Consider the following 24,186-nt stretch of genomic DNA (forward strand, 5'->3'; position numbering starts at 1 on the left):
AACTTTCTTTTCAGTAGGTGTAACCAGTATTTATTTTTTCTTCATGCCATCACCCTGCAGTTCACTAGTAAAATCAATTATAATTGAACTGAGAGTCTAAATTAAATTTCGAGCCTGAATATCAGAAACAACAAAGTAGATTTTAATCAGTAAAGTTTGCAACTTTTTCATATTCTCACTTACATATATTAATTATTTTAACATGTAAATACAGTTAATTATCTTTTCCGTGACAACAATACAATAAGCATTGCCCAAAAACAATGTCCCTTTTCCTAGATGACGTCAGTTTTGAAACCCAATTTTGGAACATCTTGATGATATAAGAACATAACAAATAATTGTCTGATCAGAAATATTAATGCACCGACTGCATTTACATACATGTACAAGCGACATTTCAAATCAAAGAAAGATTACATCGCAAAGATGGTTTGATATTAATCTGAAATCCAAATGACACTTTCTTAAACTGATCACATTGTGATTGGTTCATTGCCCCCTACCTCCACTGAAAGCGGCCGGGTGTTTAGAGCATCGCGCTCAAAATCACACGGCCTCTCACCTCTGTTGGCGCGGGTTCGAATCCCGATCGCGACGGTAAGGGAGAAAGTTTCCCAGTTTACTTTCGGAAGGTCGGTGGTCTCTTCCCAGGTACATTGTACAAATCTGGGTTCTTTCTTCCACCAGTGAAGACTGGGCACCACCAGATAACTGAAAAATTGTTGAGTGTGGCAGAAAACATTAATCAATCAATCCACCCAAAGCTGTACCCCCTAGTGACACATACTAAAATTGAAATTTTCACAATTTATTTGACGTGAATTTTTGGAAATCATGTTAGTATCTGCGACAGTGTTTTGCGCAGAAATCATGCAAATTGGGTATATTATGTGGAGTGGCAGTATAATTTAAAATTTCGCCAAATATCGATCAAATTTGCATCTTTACATGTGGTTGCCGAATATTGTTGAATTGTTCACCTATTTCTAACACGAACTGCGAAGTGGGAAACGAGTAAGAGTAAGTGGGGACATCACTGTGTTCCGTCGTATGTTAATATAAGACTAGTTTTATCTCTATAGCTGTAACCAAGCTAAATATGTCAACTTGTCTAGTAAAACACGCTTCGAATTCCGTACCCACTAAGGTCACTATTCCATACACCCAAATGTGGGATTGCACCCGGTGGTTTCGCACTCGTAAAATATGAAAAAGAATACTGTCTTACTCGTAAAATAAATTTCATATCCATCGACACAGGATCGGATATCATCTATAGATGTTCACTCTTTGGGTTTAAACATGTGCATTTATTATGCGTTATATGAACGTGCATATCTATATCTTGATGATTTCAACATGGATCTCATAATTTCATTTACAATATATATATATCTTGCGGATATATAATCTCTCATTAGAAGTTTTATAAAGGTCAGTAAGACAGATGATTAATATGCAATACATCGACACAATATGTGCAAAATACTCACAGCAAACATTAAAACAGACACTATGAAAAGACGAGTTGTGATTGTAATATAAATATATTTCCTCCTATCTTTATTGCATTTTATACAGAAATGTAATCGTTCTAATCACATGAAGGATATAATTGAAACCGATACATATTGCAGGGTCAATGCAATTTCATATAATGAAAATATACATTTGATTGACTATATCTTAGAAGGGAATATCGTTTTAGCGTATATTACTACTTGATTTCTTCATTGCCAATGTGTATTTCATGTACATAATCCACGATACCGTCAATTGAAATGTTTTATGCGTGAAAACAAACTAATTATATGTAGTTCACGACAGACCAATTGTTTTTCAAGATGAAGTATGTACATACATGTACTAAACAACAGCCTAAAAAAAAGTTCATATACTGATGGAGTTCAACACTCTCTTCGGGAGAAGCCACTCATAAGGATAACCTCTAATGTTACCAGCAGTGTTCTGGATTGTCGTGTTTCGTTCATTAATTTTGGTTGTGATGTCATCAAGTGATCGCTGAAATCTAGATATATAAAGAAAACAAAACAATATTACTAAAAGATAAAATGTGTTCATCTTACAACCAGATTTATACATTGTATGCAACAATATGATAAAAACGTTACTCTTTCGGCAAGCCTCCCTTACTACATCAATTAAAACTATGCTACATGCATTTAAAATCCTTTAACTTCAATGGATGAAAGGTGAATATAACGAACAGTGATCAATCTCATAACTCATAAAAGCATTGAACATGCTTTCGTACAATACGTTTTCCATCAGCGTCCATTGCATTCCAGTAGCGAGATTCGTATTTCCCCAATTTGTTTGTCAATACTAAAGTCAACACCATCATAATTTTGATTGTCGAGAAAAATTCCCTTGCAGTAGGCATTGCTGCATTCAGTTCATTTTCACCCTTTAAGTAAACCAAAAGTTTGTCTTTTTAATTTCACATTGTATATTTTGTAGAAAAGTTGAATTTCCTTAAAGTTTTTATTGCATTGTTATTATATTAAAGTGTTTGTTTAACCTATATAAAAGTATTTCACTAAATAAACACGGATTTACCATTTGGAATTCGGGCTGTCCATTTAAAATCGCAGGCATATTGGGTGGGAAGCCGTACTGATCATACTGTGGGAAATTGGTCGCTGAATGTTCCACGCTACAGATGTAGATGAAATTGGTCAAGACAGTGACGAGGTTTTCAACACAGTCAAACTCAGGCACTCCCTAACGAGAAAGTTGCATACATATGTATATTCAAAATACATTGCAACAGGCATCAAGAAACCACAAACACTGCTTTTATTTTTTTATGAGTTGATATTTAATTTTTTAAACAAATGAATCCAATACGTACAGTACTTCTATTAAAGATATCTACCCTCAATTTATGCTAGAATGTTAAATTTGATGTAACCTAAGGAATAATCTTACTAAACATCAGATTAACCAGACACATCTATCTGCATGTATCATTATTCGTACCTTCATGCCACAGCCAGCTGCCTCATCTCCTAACATTGATCGAGGTGCTATTAGTTGAGCTCGAAAAGCTTGAATCTCTGGATCTTGATTTATCTCCTCATCACCTATACATAACGTACATATACAAATACAGTCTGATATGTCCCCCAGTGCTTTATCTAACTTATATGATAGAATATACATCCTTTATTTTCAATGATTATTTATAATCTTGTACTCGGGGTTTATTATTTTTCATTCTACATATAACAATACTATCCTAAAAAGATATTATAACAACACACCGCTATAGTAATGAGTAACGTATTCGTAGACGTAGTTTGTTATTGCCCCGTGTGGGTTAGTTGCATCATCCTTGAAATAATATCCTGGTAAATCCTGTTGCATAAAAATATTAAAAATAACGAACAGTGATTGATCTCATCATTCAGATTAAGAACGAAAAAAAAAAAAGAATCACTCATTAACATCTTTGAAAAACAAAACCCAATCAAATCGTTACACATATCTGCCAAATATGCCCGCAATTTTAAATGGACAGCCCGAATTCCAAATGGTAAATCCGTGTTTATTTAGTGAAATACTTTTATATGAGTTTAACAAACAATTTAATATAATAACAATGTAATAAACTATTCGCTATCTTCACCTTTCAGTGTACAGTCAATGAACTGTAATATCACAGACACGTTGTCAGCACTCGGATTTTGGGAAAAAAGTATGAAAGGTGAAGATGACGAACAGTGATAAGCAAGACAAATAGAGATTTGGGCAAACAAGGACCCCTGAAAGTGAGATAATGTGTCTTGGAGAAGTAGGGATCCCCTGTTGACCGGTCACACTCGCCTTGAGCCTAACATTTTGATCAGGTAATCGAAGGCTGTTGTTTGAAATGATTTTAATTGATATTTCTACAACCGCTGTTTTTGTATTTACTGTAGAATCATTTAAATTCGGGGGGAGGGGCAATTTTCGTGGATTGCGGAAGTTTTAGAGGTTCGTGGGGACGTAATTCCGTGGATTTATATATTTGTAAGAAAGACAATTCTGAGATGTATAGTTTTCTTTCTTCGTTGAGAATGTAAATTCGTGGATGAGGGGTACCGACGAATTCCACGAAAATTGAGCCACCACGAATTCTACTGATTCCACAGTATATATTATATATGATTAAATAATTCATACCGACGAAACCGGTTTCTAGAATATCGTGAACTTACCAAATGATACTGGTGCATCAAAATTGGTATCGTATAAGTTTTACACACATAAGTCTCTTCAGATTGGGTTTTATATCACTATAATTGAACAGTTCATGGTACATGTACAAATACTCTTACTTTACAGTTATAGTGCAAGATAATGCAAGTGAGTAGATACACGTTTCGCATTCATTTAATATACCCTATTTATTTTTGTTCCAATTCGGGGGGGAAATCTAAAGTTCCTGTAAGTAGATGTGTACCTTTATATTTGTCTTAACATCAATGTGTACAGCTGTAGCATGTGATTATTCAATAATAGTATTAAAGTACAAGCTACTATATCAATGATTACTATGTATTAAACAAATTTCTAAATATTAATCTACTTTTAATTCATCCACCATTTCATTGGCGTAACTTTTAAAGTTACTGAAGTTTTATGTGATGCGTTATAACATGAATTACCTGTACGCCTCTGCTGAAAAAGTTTTGAATAATACACCCTTGCTCCTTGAACTTCCAGTTTTCATTGCTAAAACGATAAAAAGGTGGTGATTTATTTTCCAATTTACTGTTACGTATGATGAGTTCGATTCTTCGACTTTCCAATCCTAATCTATCAGTACGAACATGTTAATGGAGATTTGTTTGTGATGAAATCAGATATAGAACATAATGCATTAGTGAAAGGCAAAATAACGAACAGCGATCAATATCTTAAGTGCTCTAAGCAATACAGAATAGAGAGTTTGGCAAACACGGACCACTGGATATACCAGAGGTGGGATCAGGTATCCAGGAGGAGTAGTCATCCTCTGTAATCCGTTCACACCCGTCTTGAGCCCTATGTCTTGATCAAGTAAGCGGAGTAATCTGTAGTCAGAATCAATATAGCAGTACCGTTCTAACAATCGGCATGAAACACGTCAAACTGCAGTTAACCTAATTATTTACGTAGAGCTAACTGTAAACGAGACCGTTTAAACTCCTGCAACATCAACTTGTTAGTCAGTAGCCTGCCTATTGCGGATAAGGTATTTTTTGAATGAAATGAATACGATGCTGATGTGTACTTTTTATTGACGGAGGAATAGTTTATCCTCAGAATCCATTGATATTACAATTATGGATACTGTTTTCTACTAGGATAATTATCTTGCATACATAATTACCCATGTAATGCATCTAAACCTTCATACAAAAGTATATCTTGAATATAAGGATTTATCTCTGCACGAGTTTCCTACAAACTATCCCAAGTAACGGTTTCTTTCATAAACTTTAATAATATTTTTCAACTGAGGTTTTACCAATTATGATAATTAAGTTGGTTGATAATGATTTTGGATACAATTATTCGAGCTTGGTTTGATTAATGGTGTTTTTCTATATTTGTAAAGATTAAAGAAACGTCAATCTAATTAATAGATTGTAACTGTGTCAAAATAAAGAACACTATGGGTACGAAATGAAATGGAGTGGAATTATATCAGGTGATGATTTATTTACTGTTTTGATATCAATTTAATCATATTCTTTTGACCAAAATACATGTCTCTGTCAACGTAACCGCGGGGTTCAACCAAATCCTTCGCAGCAACCCTATAAAACAAAGTAAATATCTTATCTTACATAAATGTGAATGTAAGTGTGTGTTGTGTAGCATATCTTAATCAGATATCGTTATATATGTAATAACATTACTTACTGATTGATGAAATAAATATAATGAAAGTGGGGAAGCATTAATTTGTAAATGGGATGCCTTTCGGATAGATTCCTATATACACACACGCTTACACCATCCATCAATACATGTGTGAAGCCTGAAAACAAGTGATGACATTGTAATAATTTCATTGTTTCATAATAGTTCCTCTAAATTCCAGGACTATCTTACAAAACTACAATACTTTGAACTTCTATCGTGAATATTACATTTAATATCAGTATGCCTGAATACACTTGGAATATGAAGATTATACATGAAAGGTGAATATAACGAACAAGTGATGAATCTCACAATTCCTACAAGCAATGCAAAATAAATAGTTGGGCAAACACGGACCCCTGGACACATCAGAAGTGGAATCATGTGCCTAGGAGAAGTAAGCATCCTATGTCGACCTATCATACTTACCTAGGTGGGTAACAGATTCGTGGTATTGCGCATCTAACATGTTGAACCACATTTTAGCTTTCACCTAATTCCGCAGATGCTCTGGATTGTCGGGTAGAAGTTGAGGAGGGGTGGCGACCTATAAAATAATATACATGAACTCAAAAACATTTATTGAAAAATTGAACTACAGTTGCTATTCTTCTTTCAATTTCCAATGTACCATATATATGTTAAAAATTATGAAAAGCGCTGAATTCGTACATAAAAAATAGAGATAACAAGCAATGATTAATCCAATTATTCTTATAAAATATAAATTTAGGGGTATTGAAATACGGCCCCCTGGATATACCAGAGTTGGGAGCAGGTGCCTAAGAGGAGTAAGCACCCCTTGTTGACCGGTCACATCCGCCGTGAATACTATATCTTAATCAGGTAAACGGAGTTATCTGTGGTGAAAAACAGTGTGTAAAGAACGGCCTACCAACGGATATCTTAATTACGTTCAGCAAATTCTTCCACACTTTGGTAAATTATAAGGTTATTATGAAATGTTCACCTCCTTGTTTTCAGGATTTCGCGGGTCTGTACGTATTGCTACTGGCATCAGCATATTGCGATATATCACAAGCAAGGCAAACAGGAGCCAACAACTGAAACAAAAACGATATTTTGAGCAAGAACGGAAAGCATTTTCATCTATTAAGAACATGTCTATGAGAAAACTATACGAAAATTGAACATAATGTTACTCATGACACATTAAGAATTAAAAATTCTCTATGCACATTTTAAAAGAAAGTATTGTCGCTGGCATCTATGGTGAAAGTTTAACTAGATGATTCACGCCCGTATCCAGGAAATTCCCAATATATTTTAGCCCGATGTCATTTGATAATTTTGATTGAAAATTGGCACTGTTGTAGACTTTCCAAATCAACCAAAGACTCGGTGAGTATTCTGTGGAGAGTATACAATTAGAACTATCCATAAAAACAGTACTTTTTGTTTACAAGATTTTACATGCTTAGTAAATCCCGTATTTTTTTTTTTTTTTTTACCAAATTTCATTGAACATCTTACATGTCATCGATAGTTTGTCTGATACATCACATATAATTCAGTTTAAATTGTTTCATTTAATTAAACATTGTAATTCTCACAATGTCAAAACGGAAATTTTATGAATTTGCATAAATCAACAAGACTTGCGCCATTGAGATTCTAATAAAATCTTCTATTGAATTACCTCGATTTGCACAAAAAAGGCTAACTTATTTGTAAATGAAGGGTGCTATTAAAAAAAATGACATGGGTGTTATCAAATGCCTATGACTTTGGTATAACCTGCGACTTAAATCCGATTTAGTGTTTGAAATACCATGATAATTTCACATTTTACCACGTTCGATATCTTAATACCAACTGTAAAGGTATAAATCTGCCGGCAATTCATCTTATACTGGGCAGAACAGGTATATATTTCATAACTTCTTCGAAATTGGAGGAGAAATAATGCAATAGACATCGAAATGCACCGTCGTTATTGGGAAAAAAAAGTAAGCGATCATGTGTTCACCATTTTAAAAACCAGACTGAAACACAATACCCATTATGAGTCGAGTTGAGGCTATGACTGCGTCTGCGATATTTGATTTTCTGGCCAGTTTTATTAATCTTAAGGGCTATTCTTTTTGCATAAAACTCTTCATGTATTGAGTTTGTTAAAGATACACAGTGCATGTAAATTCAAAAGCACTACATGTATATAAGTCATGTTACCCTTGTAAAGTTATTGTTGCATGATAGGTAAACTCATGAATTTACCGGTACCCCCTGAAACCTGATCTCACCTAAATGCTTAGCAGAATGGTGTTTAATATAACGTATTACTATTTAATTGGTATAGTGGCATTTAGAGAACAAAAACTAATACTCTTACATTTGGTTCATTGAATGCAACTTCCTCCAGATCCACGACAAACAGTGTGCCATTCTGAATATGACTAGACAGTTTGTTGTCACTGAGATAAGGATGGTTTTCCTCAATCGTGTCCACGAAAGGAAGGAATCTGTTAAATGTTTGGGTTTTTTTCAAATGCAATCCAACAAATGAAAGCCAACTTCAGTACTTCAATATGAAAGGTGAAAATAACGAAAAGGGAAAAGTGGTGAATCTCATAACTCCTATAATATATATATATATATATATATATATATATATATATATATATATATATACTGTTCAGGGATTTCCGTCGCTCTTCTGATAAGATCCCGTGTTACTCCATTTAATCTTTGCCAAGCTGTTAGTCCCCGAGGGTCTCTACAGCCCAGTAGCTAAGTACTTCGTTACTAGCTTGAAAATATGGATGTATATTTAATTGCTGTTATAAAATTTAGAAATTCATTTCAAAATTAAGGATTCTCTCTCTCATGCATAGCTCTTATCCTTGGACGAATTTGGCTCCACTTTTTTGGCACGCTGTTTTTGGCTACATTTAGTTCTAAAACTTCATAGTTATTTCGGATTTCAAACATTTCGGTTGAACATCACTGAAGAGACATTATTTGTCGAAATGCGCATCTGGTGCATCAAAATTGGTACCGTATAAGTTTTACATTAGTTAAAACTGGATAGACATGTTCTACGTAAATATAAGATGAGGTACCTTTTTGTCAATAATAAATTTGCGATTGTTTTGTAATTTTTTTAAATGATCATATTTGAAAGGTTCGAATATTATAGCTATTTCTTCATAGAGAGTAAATATTTTTAGATGATTTAGAACTCGAAACTAATTGATGTAGCTTTAACACAGAATGTACATATAGTGAACTTATTTTTTTTCAGTTAAGAAAACTTCCACGCGAGCAAAACTGGCGCATATCGGCGTTGGTATAATCTTTCATAAAGAAATCGTATTTCCCCTAAGTGTTGATTATTGATCTTGTTGTGGTAGCGATGGTGGTTGTGTGTTACCCATTTCTACTGCGAGTGTGAACAAACCTGAATCGTGTATGAAAATGAATAGCCCCGAAAAAAAACTATATATAGAATAATTAGGTGTGATAAATAGAGTTTAAAGTAAATTCTGTTCATACTATGTGCATTATCTGAATAGTTGATAGGCATGCTAATTGTGAAAATATTCACATATGCATTGTAGAATATCAATAGCTCGATGGAATTCCGACATACACAAGAATCGTTCGATGGATTGTATTACAAAGGGTAGTACCCTTTTTTACAAGAATAGAACATTTAGCAAACTGCAGAAAAACTATAATGGTATTTTGGATAATCGGTGGGTAAGTTACATGGGAATATTCTCTGGGTTTTAAATATTTAAAATACAGAGAATGGGATTTGACATACGTAGACAACATTATTATATGGTAAATTGTTAATCCAACTTAAACTCCGAGCTCCCGTTACCAAGACTAAATTCTTAAAACTCCAATATATTTAACATTCGAGTTAATGTAAAACTTATACGGTACCAATTGTGATGCACCAGATGAGCATTTCAACAAATATTGTCTCTTCAGTGATGCTCATCCGAAATGTTTGAAATCCGAAATAGTAATGAAGTTTTAGAGCTATTATAGGGAAAACATTGTGCCAAAGTAGTGTAGTCAAATTCGTCTAAAGAGGAGCTATGCGTGAGGGAGATAATCCTTAATTTTGAAATGAATTTCTATATTTTAAAACAGCAATTAAATGTACATCCGTATTTTCAAGCTAGTAACGAAGTACTTAGCTACTGGGATGTAGAGACCCTCGGGGACTAACATACCAAAGCAGAGGCCTTGACCCAAGTGTCATAATGTAAAACTTATACGGTACCAATTTTGATGCACCAGATGCGCATTTCGACAAATAATGTCTCTTCAGTAATGCTCAACCGAAATGTTTGAAATTCGAAATAGCAATGAAATTTTAGAGCTATTATAGGGAATAACAGTGTGCCAAAACAGTGGAGTGAAATTCGTCTAAGGATAAGAGGTAGGCGTGAGGGAGATAATCCTTAATTTTGAAATGAATTTCTACATTTTATAACAGCAATTAAATATACATCCGTACTTTCAAGCTAGTAACGAAGTACTTAACTACTGGGATGTAGAGACCCTCGGGGACTAACATACCAAAGCAGAGGCCTTGACCCAGGGGTCATAATGTAAAACTTATACGGTACCAATTTTGATGCACAAGATGCGCATTTCGACAAACACTGTCTCTTCAGTGATGCTCAACCGAAATGTTTGAAATCCGAAATAACTATGAAGTTTTAGAACTATTATAGGGAAAAACAGTGTGCCAAAGCAGTGTAGTCAAATTCGTCTAAAGAAGAGTTATGCATGAGGGAGATAATCCTTAATCTTGAAATGAATTTCTACATTGTAAAACAGCAATTAAATATACATCCGTATTTTCAAACTAGTAACGAAGTACTTAGCTACTGGGATGTAGAGACACTCGGAGACTAGCAGTGCACCAGCTGAGGCCTCGACCCAGGGGTCATAATGTAAAACTTATACGATTCCAATTTTGATGCACCAGATGCGCATTTCGACAAATAATGTTTCTTCAGTGATGCTCAACCGAAATGTTTGAAATTCGAAATAGCAATGAAGTTTTAGAACTATTATAGAGAAAAACAGTGTGCCAAAACAGTGGAGGCAAATTCGTCTAAGGATAAGAGCTAGGCGTGAGGGAGATAATCCTTAATTTTGAAATGAATTTCTAAATTTTATAATAGCAATTAAATATACATCCGCATTTTCGATCAAGTAACGAAGTACTTAGCTATTGGGATGTAGAGACCATCGGGGACTAGCATACCAAAGCAGAGGCCTTGATCCAAGGGTCATAATGTAAAACTTATACGGTACCAATTTTGATGCACCAGATGCGCATTTCGATAAACAATGTCTCTTCAGTGATGCTCAACCGATTATGAAGTTTTAGAGCTATTATAGGGGGAAACAGTGTGCCAAAAAGTGGAGTCAAATCGTCTAAGGATAAGAGCTAGGCGTGAGGGAGATGATCCTCAATTTTAAAATGAATTCCTAAATTTTATAACAGTAATTAAATATACATCCGTATTTTCAATGTGACGAATTAATGCATCATCGCACCTATACTGGATTCCAAGGTTTCACAAAACCCTTTACAGATAAAAAATGCGGGATTTAGTGAATGTTTGACATGTACCAAGTCTCTCTCTTTTCTTCAAACAGAAATAGTAACTGCTGTGAAGGGGCAATAGGAACGTATTTCAGACATATTGTGCCATAGCTAATATGAGAAATAACATAGAATACGCGTGAGTTCTACAAAAGTTCAAACAAGTACAATTGAAATCACATAATATTTCTCAACTTAATAGCATCAAATCAAGCAAGGCAAAATGAAAGGTGAAGATATCGAATAGTGATTCTTTAAGGAATTCATAATAGAGACTTGGACAAACACGGACCAGGTATCTAGGGAGAATAAGCATTCTGTTGACCAGTCACACCCACCCTGAGCCATATATCTTGATATGGAAATCCGTAGTCATAATCGACAGGGGATACTCATTTCTTCTAGTGTTTTCAGAGATCTGGTCCTACTCTTAACTTTGTATTCGTCTGTAGGATTTATATCAGAAATACCACTTTTCGCTAACTTCCCTTTTCTATTCTGCACACAATTAAAACCAATTTTGGATTGTGTCAATAGAAATAAGACTTCGATTTTCTGAGTAAGTTATTGCAATAATATGTAATAGTGATATAAATATATTAGTATTGCTGCAACAACACGATTAATTATTATCAATATTATTATCATCATTATTATTGATATCTGCTCAATGCTATGCATTTTAAAATGATAACAATTCTCTGATTGGCTTGATTTTAATTATCACTCATAAATTCAATTTAATTAATATCTGAATGAAAATTTGTAATTATTTTGTGGTCTTATAAATACCAAACAATCGCACATGTACAACTACTATAATGTATCTACAAGTGGAAATTAGGTTCTCTATACACACATGTTTTATGTCAGTGTAATCAATTACACATATTGTAGATTCCCTCTTTAACCTGCTTTACTTCGTGTTATATTGAATTTTTATTACCAATGTGTTCATTGAATGATGAGAAGTTATCAAACCTGAATGACATTCTTAATATTCAGGTGAACAATAAGGAAGGAAAATCACGGTGTGGCACGAATATATTTTTTACAAAATCTAACAAAAGCACACTGCTGATGTTCAGATTAAATTCTGACAGCATAACACGGATCTGGGTCACTTCATATACTACCTGGTTCAGCACAAGGACGATAACAAACGTAGAAGAATTTAAGCTTCATTTTAAAGACCCCCCCCCCAAAAAAAAAATATCGCACGATTTATTCATGTATCATCACAACATCATCTCTCTTTTTATTTCCGACAACAATACACTACTGATGTTCAGATTAAATTCTGACAGCATAACATGGATCTGGGTCACTTGATATACTACCTGGTTCATCACAAGGACGATACCAAACGTAGAAGAATTTTAAAGACCACCCTCCAAAGATAAAATATCGCACGATCATCAGAACATTGTCCATCTTGCTCATAAAAGTGTTGTGTTTGACTGATAAGATCGTAATATTCCTCCTGTCATCCAGCTCCTTGTGAACATCCGCTTGGTCCTGTAACAGCGTCCTCCGAACCTCCCATGTCTCTTCATTGTCCGATGATTTCTATTCCGAAAAACTGTATTAATATTATTTGTTACATATACTTTTCCGTTTGGGGGTAATTAGGGTATGAGATTTGCTTAATTTACCTCAGACACTAAACTTTTCAACAATGATTGTTATCTTGTCATAATTTCACCAAGCGTTGACTTGGGAATGGGCACCGCAATTGTTCCAAATGAAATATCGTGGGATCTCGCACGTTTATCATTTGCGGATCGTATTTCATTTGCTCCTGTGTCAATTAGTAATTGATTGCTCAATGGAAAAGTCCAACAGTATGATCTAGAGTTAGATGTAACGCCCACCCCATACTTTGGCACTTTTTATCAAGCACAGAATCGGTTATAGTCCCAATAGCATCACTGTTCAAGGTCCAAGAATTACATAAAAAATCCACAACTTCTAAAGCGAATAACTTTTTTGTAGTCGTAAATCTGCGTCCACTCACGATCAAATTACGTACGATTTTAAACTGACCCGTGTAATGAAGTATGGCACTGTAATTACCAATACTCGTAAGAAGTTCTGAATCGCTAGGGTTACTCAAATAAACACAACCAAATTCGTAAACAAAACAGTTAATTAGAGGAAACGAATATACAATATAAAAAAAAGCAAACATGAAATACTAGTGAAAAATGATCAACCTAGAGTCAACTCAAAATTGTATCAATCACTAAGAATATATTAAACACTTACACTAATGCTTTGTAGTTTTAGAACTGATGTTGTATATATGTAGTAACTTTTCAGCAAAGTAGCCCCCCCCCCCTCCCAGAAAAATGGCTATATAGTAGTTTCCCCTACGAAATTGCTACTATATAGTAGACCTTCCCTTATTGCAGGGTTACTCGTCACGTTTTTGGTTTTGGTACGAAATTATATAAAAAGAATTAAATTCATGAAATGCATTTTGTGGGAAACAAAGAGTAAGCCCATTTACAATGTATCAGAATAAATCTTTATGTTCAACGATATTCTGCAGTCTTAAATCTATCGATATCTTAAATTAACATGAGGACCTCAGTCCTTGAAAGTCACCTGAACCCATGCATGGACCTATCTGAAAGTTTTATATTTGCATAATCCCCAAAGCCTTTACAATTGAAATATTTGGTAGACTGCAGTAACCTTTTTAGAAAACCATTCATCCTTCAATATATCAATCCATTTTGTCAGATCAAAACACGAAATTCCAGACACCCCCTACCAGCAAAGTATTACTCTAGTAGGCAGCACCTTGATCACCTCGTCTTTTTATTTATTCAGTTTTCATTTAGAAACAAAATTACATCAAAAGGGCCAAATAGTATATTTTAAGCATCATAAACATTAACTCTATGTGACCATTTTATCCCCTCCCATCTTGAACCCTGCTACCTTGTTCACAAAATTATTTTGTTAAATAATTTGTGGTCTTTCTATAGATAAGTTTAATTTCATTTAGAAAAAAGAAAAATCTTGAATTTGTAAATGCTAAAGGTATTTTAACTATAAAAGAATTTTAGCCGGAAAGATTAAACAGAAAATTAATGAATTTCTTATATTCACCTTGATGAATATTTTTAGGATTTCCAGTGGCATTCTAGAAATGAGTTTGAAACATTTAAGAATAGCGTTCTGGAGGAGTTTGTCAAAAGTCGTCAATGTATTTTCACTATTTCGTTAATATATCTACTTCTAGAAAGGCATGCTCCTTCATTTAAACATACTTGAATTCCCTTTACCAAAGGTTGCTTAGTGCCATGTTTGGTTGAAATTGACCCAGTGGTTCTGAAGAAGAAGTCGGGAATGGGGACAGGTTACAGACGGACAGACGACGGACAGTAGGGGATCAGAAAAGCTTACTTGAGCTTACAGATCAGAGGCCCGTTTTACAAAACAATTTACGACAAAGTCGCAAGTCTGAAATTGCATTGTACAGTTATTACTTTAAATGAATGATTAAAACTTTTCTGAGGCTAAATTTTCAATATTTTCTTTCAAAAATATTTTGCATTCGGAGTGAATTATTTACAATAAAGTTGAAAAATCCAGTATGTAAAGTTTGTCGTAAGTCGTAAATTCTTTTGTAAAACGCGCCCCAGGTGAGCTAAACGAAGTTTTAGTATTGCGTGCTAAAAATCATTTCTTTCCAGAATAAGTTTTGTATGGGAATAAAATATGATGACGTTGTCCATCTGTCAAATTCAAAATAAATTCATTTGTGGAGAAATTTTGTAAACGAATATGTATGGGAGTTGCCCCGCCTGGAATATTTACTATTATATCGATAAGATGTTCTCATCTGTTAATCTACCAATGACCTGGGAACAGTTGGGGAATGTTTCCCCTAAAAAACCTCTAATTTAATTCAAAAATTCAACTTTCTCCTCACGGGGTGTTAGGAATGATGTCTAGCAAGAGAGTGAGTCGATTCCGTAGTAGAGGCAATTTGGAATCAGGAGTATAGATTTACTCCACTATCTGTAGGAAAGGCAAGTGGCGAGACAATTATGATTCCTCGTACAATAGATATTTATCTGTTTGACTCTAAAACCTGATTTGCCTAAATGGGTGTTGTTTACAAGCACGAAATATTCTGATTTTACATTCTAAAATGTATGATTGTTTTATATAGCATTTGACTGAATGAAATGATGTTTGTTGAATAATATATATTCCCAAAAAATCCCAATCACAGGAATTCGGAAATTAACTTTCCATTGAGGACATAAAAGAAATGAATAGCAAAAAAAGGATAAATTTCAGAATAAAAAGAATTAGTATGGGGATGGTTCGCCGTAAACGTAGCCGGGGTGAAAAAAGGGGAAAATCTACTATCTATTACGTTTTCATGGGGAGGGGTGTCATCTGGCTTTAAAGGGAAAGAAATCCTACTATATAACCACATTTATGTGAGAAAGATCTACTATGTAGCCATGTATCCAGGGAGCTACTGTGTAACGATTTCCCGGGGATAAAGATGGTTACGGAGAAAATCTATACAACATCGGTTTTGAATAAAATTTACCAAAATATATAGTCAGTGTACTTTTCTTAAATGCAATAACTTAATAATAATTGGTCTTAATATACCAAACTGGGGAGAAATCCAACTGCCCAACCCCATTTTTTAGTAAAACGTGAGATTTTTGTCTATTTCTTAAACATACATTTTCTGCACACGTGTATCAGCTGGAACTTTTGTATTAATGTCATGATTAATGTCATGATTAAGTATTTTAGGATACATTATGCCTATACAACTTCCATCTTATATGATGTCAACTTACATTTGTAAGCGGCGATTTGATTTCATACATTTCCAACCTCTTAGACTTAGGAGGGAAAGAAGAAGCCTCATAATTATCAAAACACCAACATTTTCATTAATTTAAATTGCACCAACAAAAAAAAAGGATTTTGCCCAAAAAATATGTACATTACTAAAAGTTATTCATCATAGAGTTCAACTTCTGGGTTATATTGCATTGGTTTTTAATATGTCTTAATCATATCTTCTCTATACATTGTATATTTCAATAAAGGTTATTGATGTAAAACCTTTCTTCAAGCTAGTGACGAAGTACTTAGCTACTGGGCTGTAGATACCATCGGGGACTAACAGTCCACCAGCAGAGGCCTCGACCCAGGGGTCATAATGTAAAACTAATACAGTACCAATTTTCATGCACCACATGCGCATTTCGACAAATAATATCTCTTCATTACTGCTCAAGCCGAAATTTTGGAAATTCGAAGTAACAATAAACTTGTAGGAGGTAAAAGGAAGACTAGAGTGCGAAAATAACTGGACCCAAATTCGTCCAAGGATCAGAGCTATGCGTGAGGGAAATATAATCTTTAATTTTGAAATGAATGCTACGTAACCTAACATATGGTACCTGTTTTCCAAAACTAAATGAAGGTTTTTCTTCTAATATGTCATTTGTCCTGAAACTCTTTTAATAGGGCCCTTCTCCTGCCTTATCATTTATCATACGAAAAATCCCATATGATACTAGTAGAAAAAAAAAGATAGAATAAAACAGCAATTATGAATTCAGAAATTAGATAAAAATCATTCTATGAGAATTTTAATGATAAAATATTGGAATAAAGAAATAATGCAAGTGTGAATAAAACTGATCAATGTGTGCCAATCTATAGGCTCGAAAAAGCCACATCCGGTATATAGAATGATTGCATGTGCTAGAGTGTAAAGAGGTGTTTTTATCATAGCATGTAGAATAATCGATAAATATCCTAATTGTGAAACTAGTTAAGTACACATCCTAGATTAAAAATAGCTTGCTTATTGGGATATTCAAACAAATCGTTCGATGGATCGTATTACAAAGACAAAGGAGGGTACCTATGTTATGTTCAATCTCATAGTAACCTTTAAATCCTTTTCACAAAAAGGAAAGTGCACCCGACAAATGCATTGAAACATGATGTCATGCCGGATAACCGGTTGGAAAGCTTTTGGGGAATTTATATATTCTAATTTGGCAATTTTGTATTCCAAATTATACTCCAAGTTCTCGTTCAAACAACAAACGGTTTCGAGATGGCATTTCAGTTTTCAAAAAAAATTAATATCCTAGTCAATTGTTTCATAATTTACTTAATTAATTGCATGATTTTATATTATTTTAACTGCAAAAAAAAAAGAAGTATGAAAATGTTTATAAAACATTCTAAAAACCGCAATGGCAAATAAGAATAACATATCTTTTGTTTGTTTTACTCCCTCGATAATTTTTAATCATATTGAGACATCGACGGTATATGGACTGGAATTTTTTTTAGACCGGTTTGGCTCTCGGGGCAGTAGTAGTGCGGACTCCTACTGTTACGCGGGGCCTCCTCATCAGGTCATAGTCAAAAGATCCGAGTATCTAACTTCTAAATGCTGAGTGTAATAATTGCCTATTTAGCTGTAGCCATGGTTGTATCAGGGTTTGATCCACACTCCTCTGATCACCCAGCAAACACTCTATACCAAATATCTGTAATTGCAACTAGAAATGTTCAGTTGAATTATTATATGACAAAATGTCAAAATATTCTGTTGTACTTTACTACTAAGTAGTTTATGTGAAAGGTGGAGATAACGAACAGTGATCAATCTCACCCCCCCCCCCCAATACGATACAAAATAGATAGTTGGGTAAACACGGACCCCTGGACACACCAGAGGTGTGTAAATCTACATTGCGATTTCTGATGAAATGGTAGTTTTCATATTCCTTCGATAGTATGTCCTTTTTATATATTGTATGAGCTACGGTGATGTTGATATCATATTGTGATCTTGAATTAACCCCTGTATTATACATTTAGAGTAAATATGATAATGTTGGGTAAACAATACTTTCGCCTTAGTGAAAGAAGAGAATTGTTTGCTGCTATTTGGTGTGAGTTAAGTTGACGAAACATGGAATGAAATAACAACCCGTGGTTTGCGACGATGATTGTGCCTGGGAAAGATAAAAACTATTCCGATAATGTTATAATTGATCATTGTCTGCGAAAAATACCCCAAAATTTGGCAATATTTGACAAGCATTTTTCAAGTATAAGTTTAATTACGCTCATATATATATATATATATATATATATATATATATATATATATATTATCAGAGCAGGAGTTCGTACTAGTACTGCCCTGAGTGTCAAGGATATGGTTAAATATATATCAAGGATATGATATTAAATATGTATAAAGTAGAAAGTATTGTAAAATCACTATTTATGTAGTAAGATTTTCATGGTTTGGGAAAGAATGGACGGCCGCATGATCTTAATGTTTATATGGTAGAGTTAACTTATATTGTGATGATTAAATTAATTGTTACATGTGAAAGGATTGGAAATTTGAATTAGATGTGATAGAAATAAAATGTTTTTGTTTCTCTCAAATGTTTTCATAAATAATTGTATAGTTGTCTAAACTGTCCATTTTTCAATAAGCACCGAGCCAATATCTCTAGGTTACTGATATGTATATATCAATGTTTTCGTTTGTATCACAGTCACCAAAATACTTACACGAATGACACACCTCCAATTTGGTCACAGATACCTTTCATTCAATCGATTGTCTTTGCAAATGCTTCAGTACTTCCTTGTTACGTGTTCGTATAAAAGAAGCTTTGCGAACTTCTTGAGCTAATCTTAGTACATGCTCTTCTTCAAAACATCATCAACGAAAATGAAATTTGTTTGGATATTATCAATATATATTTATAGCTGTTTGACATATTTAATAGATGGCAGCCATTTTAGAGGAGGAACCATAAGCTGGAAATCTACAGGAAATGGAAATGAGGTTTAATTTATAACATTTTCTCTTTGTTTTTCGCAATTGATACTTATTGGAAAAGAAGAAAATTATGTTCGAAAATTACAGACGCCATTTCTACATTGAGAAATGGATGCTTACAAATAATCATAGTTTTACCTACGTTCGGTCTTTTTTAGCTTGAAGCTGATATATATTATAATTCGTTCCGTGTCCATTGTGAAATACTAGAGTTAGATGGCAATTGATGATGATGATGATGACAATGGTGATGATAATGATAACAATGGTGATGATGATAATCATGTAGTGAATATTTTCCTTGCATTGCAGTAAACTTCTCAATTTATTTCTCCTAGGTACAATTTTCTTTCAAACTAGGATGGGCCTTTGGACAAGGTCCCGGATGTAACCCTTCACTTGTTGGACAACTTGTCACTGGAATGAGTTCTTCTTACTGGACATGTACGATGGGGTGTAACCCGACAGTAAACATTGCAAATGTTAATTACATTTGTACAGGGGCAAGTACACTGGAAAATTGGGAACAAGGAGAACGAACATTTACTCACACATTCCCAGGGACAGGACCGTACAAGGTTGAGTAAGTGCATGTGTATTAATGAATCTAGAATTTGTTTAGCGTTGCCCCTTAATTTGAGCTATAAAGAAAGGTATTTTTGAATTAATACTCAGGTTTACTGGAGGTGATTGGGTAGCTCTAGATTATGGGACTGCGGGCAGCTGGTCCATCGGAACAGTCGTTTACTTGGAAGAACGCAGTGATACTCAACAACCTAACACGAGTCCAGTAACTACAGGGAAACCTTTGTATACGTATGTACATGACATAACTTAGAAAACTCCGCAAACTTTCCGGTACATATCTCAAATTGCAGAAGCATGCCAACTATTTACATGTTACATGGTTTTTAATTGTGTTTTGACCTTGGATGTTAAAAGATCGCCTTAAAGGAAGTTACGCAATTCTCCTAAATGTATCGAATACCAAGTGGTAAAGCCTTAATCATAATGAAAAATAATTATCATTTATGGAAGAATTTTATGTTTGGTAATTTACAAATCTACCATAGGGGAAACAAACGTTGGGAGAATGAAATATTATTTGGATGAACATATTATGGAAAAATTGCCTCTTGTGTACATTATTTAATCCATCTTCACAAGAATAAATACAACATTTTACTTATTGTTTAATGCTCATATTTTGCAATATATAACATATATATCAGACACTTAAAATTTTTATCAAGACAACAAATAAGCTAAAATAACAATCATCATTGTCTTAAAACTATTTTGTGAATGGAAAAAAATATATATATCGACTTACATGTTGTCTGAACACTCATATTATAGATGTACATATTAGTTTTTTGTACACCGATTGTATTATCTTGAAAAAAGCCATTTCTTTAATTAGAGCCCAGTATGGATGCCAGAATGAAATTATAATCCCAGTTGTCGACGCTGACAGTGATGACGTTAGATGTCGCTGGTCTACTGGATCAGAGTGTGTTTCCATATGCAACGCACTGCCCTCTGCCATAATCGATAGTGTGAGGAATATTTATTTATATGAAACTAATATCAGAACGTTTGAGTTAGCTAGGATATACCTACATGTATATACTTGTTATGGAGACAATAGTGTATTGTTCACAAAACAATTACACAATCTACGAACCTACTTAAACATCTTGACATTACCTTTTGTGAAGAAGAAACTTGTGGAACATGTGCGAAAGGTGGTACAACTCGAACGTAATTCTCTCAGTAAATTTTAAATAAATCACAACACATTTCAAAATCAGCGGTAAAAAGGGTATTATTTTTTAACACTCTACACCACCATTCCTCGCGATAAATTACATATTAGGCTTTTCTGCATCATGGACAGCAGCTTTTTTCAATAAAAAAAAATAAATAGGAGGTTTTTATATGTAATGACCAGTTGTCAAAAAAATAGGTTGTTAAACTCCATTCTGATTCTTCACACAAGTACTGTATAGTTGATTTTAAAAAGATACCAACATATCTTTGAAAATAGTGTTTAGATATCAGCTCTTTTAATGGTCTGTTGGACTACCCATGGACATACTTTGTGTTGCTTTAGTAGCTGACCTCATGCTTTTTGCATTCTTATGAGACACATCCTATTCAAAAGTTTCTTTTTCAGAAGAAACATTTGAAGTGGCTTTCAACTCGACATTAAATACATGGAAGACATATAATCTATTAACAATATTGACTTACATTCATATTTCGATTTAACAAATCCCAGTGAACTCGAAATCAAAGTCAGGGGATAATGTTTTTAAATCTGCTTCCGATTTAGATAGTTTACTGGTAAAATATGTTGATAGAAAACAAGCGACTACACGAGGATAATCGATTTGATTTCAGTCTTTTGGTCGTTAACTTCCCATGTTTATATTAAACTATCTCATTATCTCTTGCATGCGATGTTTGTGTCTCGGCTGGTTCGATTCGCAAGAGCATGTTCAGTGTATGATCAATTTTAAACTAAGACAGGCTACAGTCAAACTAGTTGCTGTTACGGAGGTATCAACAGTCCCATTTAATGTCAGCATGTGGAATTTATGTGGTCATTATAATTACCCTACTTACAAATAGATGATACATAGAGTGTTCTATATCAATTGCTAGACAGTTTTTACATACTGAATTTGATTAAAGATCACCCCGTTTACCTGATCGACTTTGACAGGTCAACAGGGGAGTTTACTTCTCCTAGGCACCTGGTTCCTCCTCTAGTGTTGTCAGAGATCCATGTCTGCTGTATTCTAAAGTTTACATTCTTGAAAGGATTTAGGGGATTGATAACTGTTCGTTATAATTACATTTTGTCATATATGAGACTGTTCTTGAAACGTAAATTGATCTGATTTATTGCTCGGAGAGGCAGTACATAGGTATGCTATGCCGAATACAAATCACATGATAAAATAGGGGAGACACAATATTCTTTAGAACGTAACATGAATATAATGTGGACTTCGAATGAATAAAGATCCCTTAAATTGATTGCAAAAACTTACCCTGGTTGTAAAGAATATGAAAAGCATTTGCTTGTGTACGTGTAAACTAGAATATATTCATAGAGAATTTCTTTTAAAAAATCTCTATAAAATACTAAATTATCTATACAGATAACCATTGATGATCCATCTTGCTTTGCTTTTGTAATCTAATAGTATTGTATTTTATCAGAGAACCTGTACGATATCATTCCCCTCGAACCACACAACCGATGGAACATTCGCTGTGGCATTAACATTAGAGGATTTTCCTAAGTCGACTATTACTATTGGAACCAATGTGTATACTCCTAGCACTCCCATCTCAACCGTTGTATTACAGGTATTTGGTAGTAAGGATAAAAATGATAAATAAATGCTTAACGCATTTCAAATGTATGCATTACTGCTCGTTATTTTCACCTTTCATGGACAGATTTAACTCGGGCTAATTTACCGTTACCCTAATGTTTGAAAACTCTTTTAGTTAAATTATTTCGCTTCTAAATGCATTATGATCATGTAAAACCCACACGGTACCAATCCTGATGCACCAGACGCGTAACTCGACAAACAATGTCCTCCCAGCGACGCCCAACCGAAACGTTTTAAATCCGAAATATCAATAAACCTGCTAGAGCTATTTTAGGGAAATATTTTTGGTAATCAGCATTTGATTAATTCATATTCGGACGAACGAAGTGAAGGAGAATGAAATACTGTATATCACGTCCAGCTCATTCATCCTCTTCCATCTGTGTTTAGCTCAGCTCAGTTTCAAAGATTTTCATTAACTTCATAGTATCTTAGCAAGCAATTAACAATTACCCTCGGACTCTTGTTTGATTTTCCAGCTTTCAGCCATATGACGTGGCGCGAAAAACTGCCAATACACTCATGAATTGCTATACCAAATGGTTTCAAGTTGTCATTTCCATTAATATGCCAAATATAATTTGGACCTTTGCTGCTGTACACTCTTCACGTTAATCTGTCCCTTTTCTGTATATGCATGGACGCCTTCTGGATCTTGTATCAGTGCCAGATTTAGGGGGGTGGGCGTACATCGAGGACTTGGACGAGTTCAATGTTACATACGGTAACTACCGCGCCTTTTAATTGATTAAACGGGCAATTTATGGCATATATGTACATTTTTTATCATAACAATTATCTGTATAAGAAATTATTTATATAAAAAAGTAGCCGTGCCTTTTTGAAAAGTTTTACTTGCATTTGCACGTCTCTTCAATGAAATAGAACTTCAGAACTCAAAATTAAAAGTCACCGTCGATACAATAAAACTTTGCAGAACACATGACTGATATATATAGATATAATATAAACAAATAAGATACTAATGTACTTATAAATGGCACAGTTACATCAAAGTTACAGATTTCCTTATACCCCTAACGTGCACACAGTGATTCTACTTCATTGCAGTAACAAACGGGAAGGCTCTCTCTCTCTCTCTCTCTCTCTCTCTCTCTCTCTCTCTCTCGTAGTAGTATCCATTTACTATATAACCTTCTGCATTCTGCATATTCAAAAATCCAAATCCAAAAAGCTTGTCATTAAAACTTTCTAAATGGCGTATTATCGGTACCCACTAAAATCTACTTCATATTCAATTAAAAAAATCCAAATCCAAAAATCTTAACATTAAAACTTTCTAAAAGGTTTATTATCGGTTTCTTTCAGTTTGAAATCAGAAAAGCAATGGTCCCCCGGAT

The 24,186-nt window shown here is 34.1% G+C and overlaps 1 protein-coding gene and 1 pseudogene across 1 annotated transcript; one reads left to right on the forward strand and one right to left on the reverse strand.

The window, feature by feature from the left end:
- Window positions 1-1,691: 1,691 nt before the first annotated feature.
- LOC125676779 (allene oxide synthase-lipoxygenase protein-like) lies at window positions 1,692-9,320 on the reverse strand (annotated as a pseudogene).
- A 9,965-nt stretch (window positions 9,321-19,285) lies between these two features.
- LOC125677161 (integrin beta-like protein A) lies at window positions 19,286-22,829 on the forward strand. Its single transcript, XM_056159757.1, has 5 exons — window positions 19,286-19,415; window positions 19,748-19,992; window positions 20,085-20,225; window positions 20,833-20,968; window positions 22,644-22,829. The coding sequence occupies exons 1-5, from the start codon at window positions 19,299-19,301 to the stop codon at window positions 22,824-22,826; spliced, it is 822 nt and encodes a 273-aa protein (XP_056015732.1). The 5' UTR covers window positions 19,286-19,298; the 3' UTR covers window positions 22,827-22,829.
- Window positions 22,830-24,186: the final 1,357 nt, after the last annotated feature.

The sequence above is a fragment of the Ostrea edulis genome, chromosome 3 (assembly GCF_947568905.1).
Source record: "Ostrea edulis chromosome 3, xbOstEdul1.1, whole genome shotgun sequence".
In the NCBI taxonomy this organism is placed as follows: Eukaryota; Metazoa; Mollusca; class Bivalvia; order Ostreida; family Ostreidae; genus Ostrea; species Ostrea edulis.

Excerpts from the sequence above, each read along its gene's own strand:
- LOC125677161 (XM_056159757.1), top strand. The coding sequence starts at position 19,299 with ATGAAATTTGTTTGGATATTATCAATATATATTTATAGCTGTTTGACA. Across the intron at positions 19,416-19,747 it reads CTACAGGAAATGGAAATGAG|GTACAATTTTCTTTCAAACT; the intron begins GTTTAATTTATA and ends TATTTCTCCTAG. Across the intron at positions 20,226-20,832 it reads ACAGGGAAACCTTTGTATAC|AGCCCAGTATGGATGCCAGA; the intron begins GTATGTACATGA and ends TTCTTTAATTAG.